Raw genomic sequence first — 13,706 nt, 5'->3', positions numbered from 1 at the left:
AATTTTCAATCAACTTTAGATACAGCAGAATTCTGTGAATTAAACTCTAGAGGTTTTAAGTGATTCGTTTTATTATAAACAATCCAAAAAGATGATTAAAATAATTGAGATAAGGCTTGATTATAAAGATAAACAGTCGTTTTTTTTTTCTAGAAACATCTGTGGTAATAATGTGCTATCATTTAAACCAACTGAGGATAACTCACCATCTGTGAGTAAATGTAATTTTGGTTTCTGCTCTAGTACTGGGGATGGATTTCTTTCTCTCTCTCTCTCTTTTTTTAAACTGAATCATCCATCCTCCATCATCTGTCCCTCTTGCAACCACAGAGTGCGATGGTAAGCTGTAGTCAGGAATTCAACTTCTTGCTATGTTCCTGAACAAAATTAACCGGCCCACCTAAAGAATTTAACCATGACCTTGGCTTCAATGGGATCTTGCTCTAAATTAGAGTTAACTGGTCTGGGACCTCCCACAGATCAATTAATTTCTGCATTTATTTAGCTATAATCCTGAAAAACCAAGAGTTATATTTCTTATTTATATTTTACTGTCTCAAATACAAAGGGCATTTTCTTTCCGAACATAGTATAATAAATGAACAACACAGTAACATTCAAACATATAGCCTGTACACTGTAATTTATTTTGCTTTAAGGTAAGTATTATAGTGAACTACAAAATTATCTTTCAGTATCTGCTATGGCCCATGGAGTGGCTCTTGGGCCAGGAGTGTTCACTAAAGGAATTAGGAAATACAATTTGGGACTGGAATTCAGTAGGAAAAAAATGGACTAAAGACGAAACTAGTGACAGACAATCCAAAAGAGAGGAGCTAAGGTTTATCATAGGGGAGGGAGAGATACAAAAGGAGAGTACCTGGGTATAACAGCAGAGTGAGGAAGCAGTACTGTCCTCAGAAGAGAAAGGAGGTGGGAAAGGACAGGCGAGTGGAAGGGTCCAGAAAGTTCTAAGAAGGTGACCTAGGGCTTCCCTGGTGGCTCAGTGGTTAAGAATCCGCCTGCCAATGCAGGGGACATGGGTTCGAGCTCTGGCCTGGGAAGATCCCACATGCTGCGGAGCAACTAAGCCCGTGCACCAAAACTGCTGAGCCTGCGTGCCACAACTACTGGAGCCCATGTGCCACAACTACTGAAGCATGCATGCCTAGAGCCTGTGCTCCGCAATAAGAGAAGCCATGGCTCTGAGAAGCCCGTGCATCGCAATGATGAGCAGCCCCCGCTTGCTGCAACTAGAGAAAGCCTGAGCACAGCAACGAAGACCCAATGCAGCCAAAAATAAATAAATTTTTTAAAAAAGCAGCTAGTTAAAAAAAAGGGGGGGCCTAGTGCCCAGGTCTTGTTTCCTAAATACCATTAAAAAAAAAAAAAAAAAAAGGGACCAGGGTTCATTGAAGACATGGTTGATTCTGGGGCTGGGGAAGATATAGGAGCCAACCTGGAGGAGCTCCCACTGGCCAAAGCTAGAACAATTTGAGCAACAAAATAAATAAATGATAATATTGAATTATAATCTACAGAATAAAATATAAAATTATCAATCATTAGGTAAACACCACAGTAATAACTGTGTAGGGCAGCTCCACTGATGAATGATATAATCAAGGTAAAAGTTTGAGGAGAAACAGGATATTAGCAAAGTCTCATTCCCAAGATAGTAATCAGTAACAAAGGGAGAAATAGTGATTTTCCACTGGAGAAATCTGGTAGCCACCACATTAACTGAGTGATCAAGGATAACACCAACAGCAATGAGAGAGGTTGACACCAGGTACCTCCTGATATGATGAACTGAGAGGGGCACAATGCCACTTCTGTGGTATTTTTGCCAAATATGTATAACTTCAATATAATCATGAGGAAACATGAGAAAAACCCAAGTTGAGAGACATTCTACAAAATAACTGACCAGCACTCATCCACAGTGTCAAGGTCATGAATGATAAGGAAAGCCTGAGGAACAGTCTCAGGTTGGAGGAGACTGAGGAGATACAAGAAGTAAATGCAGTGTGGGTCCTGGAAAGGATTCTGGAACAGAAATAAGAATATTGGGAGAAAAAAAAAAAACTGGTATAATTCAAATAAGGCCTGTAATTTAGTTAAGAGTATTGTACTTATGTTAATTTTCTGGTTTTGATAATTGTACTATAGTTATATGTAGTTATATGTGTTGTTAGCATCAGCTGATCCTGGATGAAGGGTTTACATGAACTGTCTCTACTATTTTTGCAACTTTTCTGTAAGTCTAAAATTATTTTAAAATAAAATGTAAAAAAAAAAATCAAGGTGGCATTGATCCAAATATCTTCTCTTCTGGACAACCTATCTAAAAACTGCTCCCTTCCCAATGTTATGTATCCTCCTCTATTTTTCTCATTTACTGCTACCTAAAATAGCAAATATTATAAAATAAGCTATAAGAATATATTGTACAACACAGCAAATACAGCCAATATTTTATAATAATTATAAATGGAGTATACGTTTTGAAAATTGTGAATCACTATATTGTACACCTGTAAATTATGTAATATTACACATCAACTATACGTCAATTAAAAAAAAAGAAGAAAAAAGAAAACAAAAAATAAAAAAAGTCAGTGTACAAAAAAAAGCAAATATTTTACTTATTTCTCATTGTCTATCTCCTCCACAAAAAACAAAAAGCCAAGCTCTATGAAGAGGCAGGGATTTTTGTCTACTTTGTCCATTGCTGTATCCAGAGTTTAGAACAGTGCCTGACACATATAGGGAGAGACAGTTAAGTGAATTAAAATTGCAAAGAGGATGGTAAAGTAAAAATTAGAAAAGCAGGTCTGGAGATAGAAAATTTTACTCCAGAACTCTTGAATTCTAACAAGTCCCCATTTCCTCTTTAGCATATATAAAGTGAGCTTTTCATTCATCTACTTATTACATTTACTGAGCAACTCCTATGTACCAGACATCAAAGGGATGCAGATGACTAAGACATGACCCCTATTCTCAAGGAAGTTACAGGTGAGTGGGAGAGAGAAAACATTTAAATAACTACATACAAGGTAAAAGAGGAGAGGAGTCCCCAAAAACGTAAATATAAAATGCAATGGATACTCCGAGGAGGGAGGCACAGGTAGGTTGAGGAGTAAAAGGAAAGGCTTCCTAAATGTTGTTAAATTGATCAAGGGCTTCACTGAATGGTTAGCATTTGAATAAGCAAAAAGCAAAGGTGGGAGAATGGTATATTGGGAAAAGAAAATTGTGTCAGTAAATCCAAAACCGCAGGAAGGAAGAAGGCACAGAGACAGTTCCGCTCAGCTGGAGCACCGGGTGGAGGTGGGGTAATGGGAAGTCGGGAGGCAAAGGACTGGAATGGCAGGCTGGAGTTAGACTGTGAATGGTCTAGAATTGCAGCCTAAGGACTCCAGACCTTGTCAGGGAGCAACAGGACTTGATCTCTAAATAGTTGAAGGACGTTACTAGAGCACTGCTCTACAAAAATTCTTTATGGAATTTTAGAAGACAGAATTCTAGACTCATAAGAATTGCAAGAAATCTTTGGGATCATCCTGTGTAACTTCTTATTAACAGGAACTCTTTCAATCTTTTCCCCCTATGTTATAGATTTGAGTTCCTTTGTCATCTGGTGCTCTTTTTACATTTACCATCCCGACATTACCGTGAATACGACACTTCGCTACTTCATGAAGCCCCATATGGACTGTTAAACAACTTTACCCACCAGAAAACACTTCCTTAGGTGGAACTAATACCTGTCTTTGTTCAGTTACTACCCATTGCCCTTGGCATAAAATGAGAAGCTCAATTCCTCTTTCACAGTATAATCCTTAAAGTAGCTGAACACAGTTTTTATATTTTTCTCTCTTTTCCGGTTATATATCCCCACTCCTCACCTTATGTGACCTACAGTCTCTTTACTATAACTTTACCTGCTTGTGCACACATCTTGGTTTACCAGTGTGATGCTCAGATGGAACCTAATGATCCTAGTGCGGTCTTACTGGCACGGAAGGGGATAGTACAGGACAGTGGTAAACAAAATGGACTCTGGAGAAAGATTGCCTTGGTTTGAAGCCCAGCTTTGCATCTGGGCAGTAATTTAACATCTCTGAGCCTCAGTTGCCTCGTCTAGAAAATCAGGATAATAGCATCAACTCATAGTGCTATAAAGTGCTTAGAAAAGTGTCTTGTAGCATTATTAGTATTATTGTTGAGCTTGAGTTCTCAAATTTTACTCACAGTTTATATCTGCCAGCATCGTGAGACAATGTGCATCGGAGCCTTAAGATGAAAAAGGCTGGCAGCGCTTATACCATTCTTTTTTTTTAATTGGAGTATAATTGCTTTACAATGCTGTGTTAGTTTCTGCTATACAATGAAGTAAATCAGCTATATGTATATCTATATCTCCTCTCTCTTGGACCTCCCTCTCCCCCACCCCATCTTACCCATCTGGGTCATCACAGAGCACTGAGCTGAGCTCCGTGTGCCATACAGCAGGTTCCCACTAGCTATCTATTTTACACATGGTAGCATATTTATGTCAAACCTAATCTCCCAATTCGTCCCACCCTCCCCTTCCCTGCCGACCCCATGTCCACATGTCCGTTCTATACGTCTACATCTCTATTTCCCCTGCAAATAGGTTCATTGGTACCATTTTTCTATATTCCACAAATATGTGTCAATATATGATATGTTTTTCTCTTTCTGGCTTACTTCACCCTGTATGACAGACTCTAGGTGCATCCACATCTCTACAAATGACCCAATTTCATTCCTTTTTATGGCTGAGTAATATTCCATTGTATATATGTACCACATCTTCTTTATCCATTCATCTGTCGCTGGACATTTAGGTTGTTTCCATGTTCTGGCTATTGTAAATAGTGCTGCAATGAACACTGGGGTATATGAGTCCTTTTGAATTATGGTTTTCTCAGGGTATATGCACAGTAGTGGGATTGCTGGGTCATACAGTAGTTCTATTTTTAGTTTTCTTAAGGAACTTCCATACTGTTCTCCATAGTGGCTGTATCAGTTTACATTCCCATCAACAGTACAAAAGGGTTCCCTTTTCTCCACACCCTCTCCGGCATTTATTGCTTGTAGATTTTTTGACGATGGCCATTCTGACTGGTGTGAGGTGATACCTCATTGTAGTTTTGATTTGCATTTCTCTAATAATTAATGATGTTGAACATCTTTTCATGTGCTTCTTGGCCATCTGTATGTCTTCTTTGGTGAAATGTCTGTTTAGGTCTTCTGCCCACTTTTTAATTGGGTTTTTTTTTTTTTTTTTTTTGATATTGAGCTCCATGAGCTATTTGTATATTTTGGAGATTAATTCTTTGCCCATTGCTTCGTTTGCAAATATTTTCTCCCATTCTGAGGGTTGTCTTTTTGCCGTGTTTATGGTTTCCTTTGCTGTGCAGAAGGTTTTAAGTTTAATTAGGTCCCATTTAATTATTTTTGTTTTATTTTCATTACTCTAGGAGGTGGGTCAAAAAAAGATCTTGCTGTAGTTTATGTCAGAGAGTGTTTTTCCTATGTTTTCCTCTAAGAGTTTTACAGTGTCTGGTCTTACATTGAGGTCTTTAATCCATATTGAGTTTATTTTTGTGTATGGTATTAGGTAGTATTGTAATCTCATTCTTTTTTAAAAAAATAAATAAATATTTATTTATTTATTTATTTATTTATTTATTTATTTATGGCTGCGTTGGGTCTTCATTGCTGCGTACTGGCTTTCTCTAGTTGTGGTGAGCGGGGGCTACTCTTTGTTGCGGTGCATGGGTTTCTCACTGTGGTGGCTTTTTTTCTTGCAGAACACAGGCTCTAGGTGTGCAGGCTTCAGTAGTTGTGGTGTGTGGGCTCAGTAGTTGTGGCTCGTGGGCTCTAGAGCGCAGGCTCAGTAGTTGCGGCGCGTGGGCTTAGCTGCTCTGCGGCATGTGGGATCTTCCTGGACCAGGGATTGAACCCATGTACCCTGCATTGGCAGGCAGATTCTTAACCACTGTGTCACCAGGGAAGTCCTAATTTCATTCTTTTACATGTAGCTGTCCAGTTTTCTCAGCACTACTTATTGAAGAGACTGTCTTTTCTCCATTGTATATTCTTGCCTACTTTGTCATCAATTAGGTGACCATACGTGCGTGGGTTTATCTCTGGGCTTTCTATCCTGTATCATTGATCTATATGTCTGTTTTTGTGCCAGTACCATACTGTCTTGGTTACTGTAGCTTTGTAGTATAGTTTGAAGTTGGGGAGCCTGATTCCTCCAGGTCTGTTTTTCTTTCTCAAGATTGCTTTGGCTATTTGGGGTCTTTTGTGTTTCCATAAAAATTGTAAAAATTTTTGTTCTAATTCTGTGAAGAATGCCATTGGTAGTTTGATAGGGATTGCATTGAATCTGTAGATTGCTTTGGGTAGTAGAGTCATTTTCACAATATTGATTCTTCCAATCCAAAAACCTGGTATATCTCTCCATCTGTTTATGTCATCTTTGATTTCTTTCATCAGTGTTTTATAGTTTTCTGAGTACAGGTCTTTTGCCTCCTTAGGCTTCAATTTCATTTAGAGGATATACTCTTTTCCAGTTGGAGATTATTCTCAGTAAAGGAGATAAACTAGCGTTTGAAAATGGGAGAATGCATAAATCAGTCAATCCATCATGTAATCTTGTCCACTGTTCTTATGCTGAAGGCCCACAATTTCTTATTTTCTTTGCTTTCTCCTCTCAGAGGATCAAAGGCCCCTTCCAATTCGAGTCTTTGACAACGTTTGTGTAAGTTCACGCCACTCCATTACTTTTGGCCTCTGTACATACCATTCTTTCTATCTTTTGCAGGTATCCTTTAAAAAAAATCCATGCTCGTCAAGGAACTTCTCATTCTGCTTCTTTAGTTTCTTTTGATCGTATGCCATGCCGTTGGCAACTCAAGCACCTTTCTTCCCCTTTCATGCTGAAAGCCTGGAAACTACATGTCCTAGCATCTCTCCAGAAGGGCTTTGGGTTAGACTGTGGCAAGGAGAGGAACTTGTATTTCAGAAGGCAGAAGAGAAACAGAGGCCACTGGTGCTCTGGTAACAGTGGTGGGCAGACTGTGGGCTTTAGCAAACGTTTTGACAGTGGTTTCTAGCAATCTTCCTGCAGACCTCCACATGGATGTCTGCAGGCCGGCCAGACCATTGGTGACGACATTCTTGCCACTTCTGATTTCCTGAAAGCCAGCACTGTTTTTTGCTGAAATTGGCTTCCTTAGTCTTTTCAATGACTTTCAAATTTCCTATATTAAATTGCTTTCTGTTTGCAATCAGGGGTTTTATTTCTCTGACAGGTTTGGTAGGGAAAACAGAAGGTCCTCTCTATAACTCAAGTATAAAGGATTTTGTAAGGAAAATAGAGGCTTATGCAACTGTTGGAAAGGCAAGATCAGGGAAGCTGCGACAGAAGACTGTCTACAGCACTGGAGTAGGAGGTTCTCAACAGCTCACTGCAAGCTGCTGCAAACCTCAGTATCTCTGGGGAGACATCGATGACCCTGGGCGCCTACAGCACCAGGCCAGGCAGGAGCTGCCTCTGGAGAATAATGGCTTCTTCTCTTCTGCTTTCCAAATTGCACGCAAGTGTGCCTCTCCTTGGCCAACTGCAATTTGGAACTACACAGACAGGAGGATTCTGGGAAGTGTACTCTGGATGCTTCTCTGTGATGCAGAGGAGACTGGAGAAGGAGGCGAATGTGATACAGAGTTGAAAACAGATACTTCAGTACAAACGTAGTTCTCATATTTGTTTACACAGAACAATCAGTGATTGGATAGTTAATATTTTTTATTTTATTTGTTTTCCATCCCACTTGAACTACATTTTTTCTTGTTATGAACCATATACAACTTTTAGAAATTTATGTTCTTTTGGCATACAAACCTGACTATGCCCTCTGCTATTATGAACTGAAAGGTGATCTCTGTCATAAAAAAATCCCCAGATTAATAATATCTCCTTATTGTTTGTTGCATCTTCTGAGAGTAAAAACTGTTATCAAAAGTTTATGCAGTTTCCTGCTTTGTGGAGAATGATAAATTTTAGTATATACACAGACAAAATTATACTCTTAGGAATGGAAACGTTCTTAAAAGTCACACAGTTGGTTTTCCCCACCAATATTTGAGTCCTTACAATTGGAATGGCAAATAACTGTACATGTGCTCCTGGCTTTCTGCTCCTGTTGCCAATGGCAGGCGTTGTTAATGGATCTCAGCACTTTTCCTGCTGCACCTGAACTCAGCCTTAGACTCCTTCTCCATTTACCGTGCTGGCCAGCTAGTACCAACAGATAAGAGCTTCATGCAAGATGGAACCTATTTGCTTCCCTGTCAAGTGGCCATCGTCCTATTACTCTTTTTTTTTTTTTAACATCTTTATTTGAGTATAACTGTTTTACAGTCCTATTACTCTTAACACCTCCAGTGACAGTGAATGCACCACTTCCCAGAAGTTGCCTATTCCATCTCTAAATACAGTTGACCCTTGAACAACAAGGATTTGAACTGAGTGGATCCACTTATGCATAGATTTTTTTGCAACAGTAAATACTACAGTACTACACAATCCATGGTTGGTTGAATCTGTGAGTTCAGAGGAACTGTGGATACAGAGGGCTGATGATAAATTATATCTGGGTTTTTGACTGTGTGGAGGGTCTGCACCCTGGACCCCTACATTGTTCAAGGGTCAACTGTAGTTCCATTTCTTAGAAAGTTCTCCCTTCTATGGGACTGAAATGCAAGTTCCTTCTACCCATTGGTCCTATTCCTGAGACCACACATAATAAGTCCAAATCTGCTTTTGTAAACAATTCTTCTAGTACTTGAAGACAAGTCTCTTCTGCTTGGATCCTGTGAATTCCCCTAATCACTCCCTGTGTTCTTTCACAATTTTGGTGATTCTCTGAAAGTTTTCCAAATTGTCTTATGGTGTGTGGCCTCCAAGTTTGCTCTCAATTGTCTAGTACAGACAGCCTCTAGAAACTAGTAGCAGATTGACTCACGTATACTGTTGAGCGCACAACATTTAGCAAAGCAGAGCCAGGCGTCTAACGATGAAAGACTCAGCTAACCAACATCTGAAAGTTGTCCTTGAGACTGCCTAGTCCAAGCCCAAATCCACTTCCATAAACAGTTCTTCCAGGACTTGCAGACCAGTTCTCTAACCAGTCCATCAGAACCTACGTTCAGCCACCATTCCCTGGAGCTTCTGTAATCAATGCAGACTACAGCTATCTCCTAAAAGGCCTAAGTGCACTCCCCTGCCCACCAGACAATTTCTTGTATGAATTCTATTAGCACTTCCACCTTTCCACCATGGTCCAAGTCAAGCAATAGTCTAACTGATCTCTCTGCTTTCATTGTTGCTCTATAGTCTACCCTCAACACATCAGCCAGAGTGGTCCTATTAAAACTGAAACCCCATCGTGTCTCTCCTCTTGCACTGGTTCCCCATTTCACTGCACCTCCCCACCCCCAGCATCCTGTTTACCTCCTGTTCCTCTCCCCTTGTTCACACAGCTCTAGCTGCTTTGTTCTTTTCATTATTTCTTCAACATGCTTTGCATCCTCCTGGCTTTGGACCTTTTTAGTAGCTGTTCCTACTGCTTAGGACTCTACTCTGAATAAGCATGCCTAATTCTCTCGCCTCTTTTTTTTTTTTTTTTTTGGCTAAAGGTTTGCCCGGACCATTCTTTGTAAAACTTTCTCCCACCACCTCCTCATGGATACTCTCAGACCCCCTCAAGCTGCTCTACCTTTTCTGTATTTTCCAGAGCATTTATCACATCCTAGGACCCTAGATCATTTTGTTATTTATTACATTATGCTGATTGTTCATTGTCTGTTTCCTCCTGCTAGACTATGAGCCCTGAAAGGGCAGGGATCTTTGCTCACTATGTGCCCAAGCACTTATAGCAACACTGTCACAGAGCAGATGCTTGAGAAAGACTTGCTCAGTGTTGATGGAACCTTGTGGCAAGCTTAAACCTTATGTCATATGTCATCATCATTGGTCACTGCCATCTTCTCTTTTGTACTTTCGTCCCCATTCCTTTTTGTGCTTTCTCTCCCGCTATCCAGCCTCCTATTACTTTGCTGCCTCCCATACCCTACACTGCCTTTTCAAACCCCAATTTCATGGTTAGGATGTATCCCTACACTCTCACTCCCTGCACTGAATCTTCACTCCTCACCCTCTTTAACTGAAACCTGGTTCTTGCCTCAGGACTCCCAAACCCCTGGAGCCTTTGGAAGTAAAAGCTGCTTGTTCTTTCACACTCCCCAGCCTTCAGGGTCTGGAGGTGCAGTTGGTGTCTTCTTTGTTTTCACTGTTGTTGCTTGGCTATTATCCTTCCACCCTTAAGTACAAGGCTCTGTTCATATGAGGCTGGTACCAGCTTCTTCTCCTCCTTATAGCTGCCACCTACTGACTCCTAGGCCTCTCTCTCATTTACTATAGGATCTGGCTCAGTCTTTCTTTCCGCCCATGGCTTATCATCCTGGGTGCCTATGATGCCCATGTGTATGGCCCATCCTTGGCTTCCAATTCATTAACTGGCTCAGTCACACTGACTTTCATTCACATCTGTATCATTTCAGTCCCCCACTCATGGCCGAATCCAGATCATGCTGTCATGGAGATCTGCTCCTTTTGAACATCTTTGGTCTAAATATACTGCTCTCTAATCACAATTTCCATTTCTTCTACTAGGCTGGTTCCTTGATCTCATCAAAATCCCCCTTCCCTTGACTCCTCTGCATTATCCTTTCCTTATAGTTTCTTTTTATTTTTTTTTAACTTAAAAAAAAATTTTATTTTTATTTTATTTATTTTAAAATTTTTGGCTGCATTGGGTCTTTGTTGCTGCACGTGGGCTTTCTGTAGTTGCGGCGAGCGAGGGCTACTCTTCGTTGCGGTGCGCGGGCTTCTCATTGCGGTGGCTTCTCTTGTTGCAGAGCACGGGCTCTAGGCGTGGGGGCTTCAGTAGTTGTGGCACGCGGGCTTCAGCAGTTGTGGCTCGCGGGCTCTAGAGCGCAGGCTCAGTAGTTATGGTGCAAGGGCTTAGTTGCTCCGTGGCATGTGGGATCTTCCCGGACCAGGGCTTGAATCCGTGTCCCCTGCACTGGCAGGCAGATTCTTAACCACTGCACCACCAGGGAAACCCTCCTTATGGTTTCTTGATAGTTCCACTTCTTTCTTGACTTAGCTTAAACACCACAATCCATCACTTCCTATGAGTTGCCAGTCTAATCATCATGGATTTTTGTACTGGTTAACATGGTAGAGTTCAAATAAACTTGAAACAGTGAGAAAAAACCCGAAAGACCTCAGATGTCTTACTTTAGATAAGAAAGGAAATAATATGAATTCTCTACACTTCAGGAATTGTCAGGAAAAGAGAGTAAAGTCAAAGCTGGAGGGTCTGGTGAACCATAATCAGGTTTTATGCTATTGCCACATGGTGGTGTCATTTTAGCTGATAAGCAGAAACCCCTCCTTTGCTCAGCACTGCATGAACTGCACGGCTGTTTACGGACAGTGGAACTTCTGCAAGTGATTATGACTAACGTGCTGTTGCTTTATAAACTCTGATATTATAACTGAAAATATTTTCATATCCTACAATGTTCATTAAGCAGCGGTTCTAGTGATAGTGCTGAAAAACAGAGCCCCCCCCAAACAGTAACTTTGGAACAGAAGCTAGTTGTGATAAAACACTATAAAGAAGGCCAAACATTCACTATGACACCCTGTGTGCTGTTCATTTAGGAACAAGCACTCTAAAAAAATGAGAGGTAATGAAGGAAAAAATTAAAAGAAGTATTAAAAATAGGCAACAATGCTGTACATTCACGCATCTTCCCCCAAATATCCCCCTTACATATTTTCCTATGGGAAAATTAGTCTTGAAGTATGAGTTTTACACCATGAGATCACTTCAGGAACATATCTAACACACATATGTAAATGCCTCCTCAAAATACAATATTTCCCCTACCTCTTCCATGAAATGATCCTCTTCTATAGCTACTCCCGGGCAGACAGTAAATAGCGTGGTGATTATGAGCATGGACTTTGGAGCCAGATGGCCTGGGTATGAATCTCCTAGTTTCCTAATTTTCTAATTATATGGCTTTGGGTTAATTACTTAACCTCTCTGTGCACCAGATTCCTCATCTGAAAATTAGGATGATAACACTACTTACCATCAAAGGGCTGTTGTGAGGATTGATCGGGTTAATATATATGTAAGACACTTAGAACCTCCCCAAAGCACTGAGTAAACACTATGTAAATATTAGCTACTGTTGTAGTGATCATCATCGCCATCACCACCACCACCACCACCACCATCTTCCCATCAACCCTTGATGATGCTTACAAGACTGTATTTATTTCACTGGGTTAATAAAATAAGGTGCTCCTTTATTCATAGTATATATATGAATTACTCATAGTATATACAGTGGTTACTCATAGGATATGCAGTGGTGTGAAGACAGTCCTTTTGCTATTTCTTCTGGAAAACTGTCAGAATCCTTCACCACAGTTCTGTGTGTCAGTATACAGTAGAGTAGGCAGCGCAAGTTTAGAGAGCCTTTTCCAGCTCAAGTGCTGGGTAAGTGGTATGATTCTGAATAGAGCCCACTCAGACACTAGCATTTACATCAGGTGATACAACAGTATGTTTCTTCCCCCAGTCTTACCTTCAGCCTGTCCTTGGGCAGTGCGACGACCCCTTGCTTGATGATTTCCAGGACCCGTTCCACTGACAGCTCAGCTCCAGCTTGTAGCAACCTCGAGCTAAAGAAGGTGATCACCTGGAATGTAAAGTGTTATTTTTTTAAACAAGTAGATGTATGAGAGGTATTTTCAGTAGATGCCTTTCTCACGTGGTAGTCAAAGGATCATTGTTCCATTTCTTTGAGTGACCTGGCTTTTAATTCACTAGCTCTCCTTAATCAGTCCTCTGTATAAAGGGTTTGATGGCTGAATCAGAGCCAACCCCTGAATATTCAGGGTTGATTATGCATTCTTGTGAATTAAGCAGGCTCCGGAATTCTGCACTTTATTGTGCTGCCTCACCTTGCATTCATATTTCATTTAGAGAGCAGCACCCATCAGAAGGTAGGAAGAGAAAGCTAAAGCTTAATATCTGTTAATATTGAGGCTTAATAGTAGTTGTCCAGAAAAAGTCTTAATAAGAAAGAAATTTGAAGCTAATGGCTAAAATGATGTTTTGGGGATTATTTATCAATTTAATTTATCCACAACACTCTTACCTCTGAGCACCGGGGATAATCAACAGCAAGCTGTAATTTTTTGGTTTCATGTGCACTGCCTGAACCATGTAGCAAGGTGCTAACACAGTAACATTTGGAAATAACACTGTCTCTTAACACTTGTCATTAAAAACTAGAAGACTGTCATCATTTTTTAGGAAATCACTTAAAAACCACAATGTTAATAAATCAAAATGAATAAATAAATAAATCAATCAAGAAGACCACAAGTCACTTATTATTCAAGAGACTATACACTATAGACAAGTGTTTATAGTCAGAGATGCCTGCAAAAATATAAAAATTTGTTTCTTAAAAAGTTGAGTATTTCCATTTACATGTTTTCTATT

The 13,706-nt window shown here is 40.2% G+C and overlaps 1 protein-coding gene across 6 annotated transcripts in view; it reads right to left on the bottom strand.

The window, feature by feature from the left end:
* Window positions 1-13,706, bottom strand: part of DYM (dymeclin) — a 383,872-nt gene that overhangs the window by 50,279 nt on the left and 319,887 nt on the right. For all 6 annotated transcript variants that reach the window (XM_059039793.2, XM_059039792.2, XM_067015750.1 and 3 more), the window contains one exon: window positions 12,781-12,894. In XM_059039793.2, coding sequence (XP_058895776.1) covers window positions 12,781-12,894 — 114 coding nt within the window. The remainder of the gene's footprint in view (window positions 1-12,780; window positions 12,895-13,706) is intronic.

The sequence above is a fragment of the Kogia breviceps genome, chromosome 15 (genome assembly GCF_026419965.1).
Source record: "Kogia breviceps isolate mKogBre1 chromosome 15, mKogBre1 haplotype 1, whole genome shotgun sequence".
NCBI lineage: Eukaryota > Metazoa > Chordata > Mammalia > Artiodactyla > Physeteridae > Kogia > Kogia breviceps.
The sequence above is the reverse complement of the archived record's forward strand: the minus strand, read 5'-3'. Positions and strand labels throughout refer to the sequence as shown.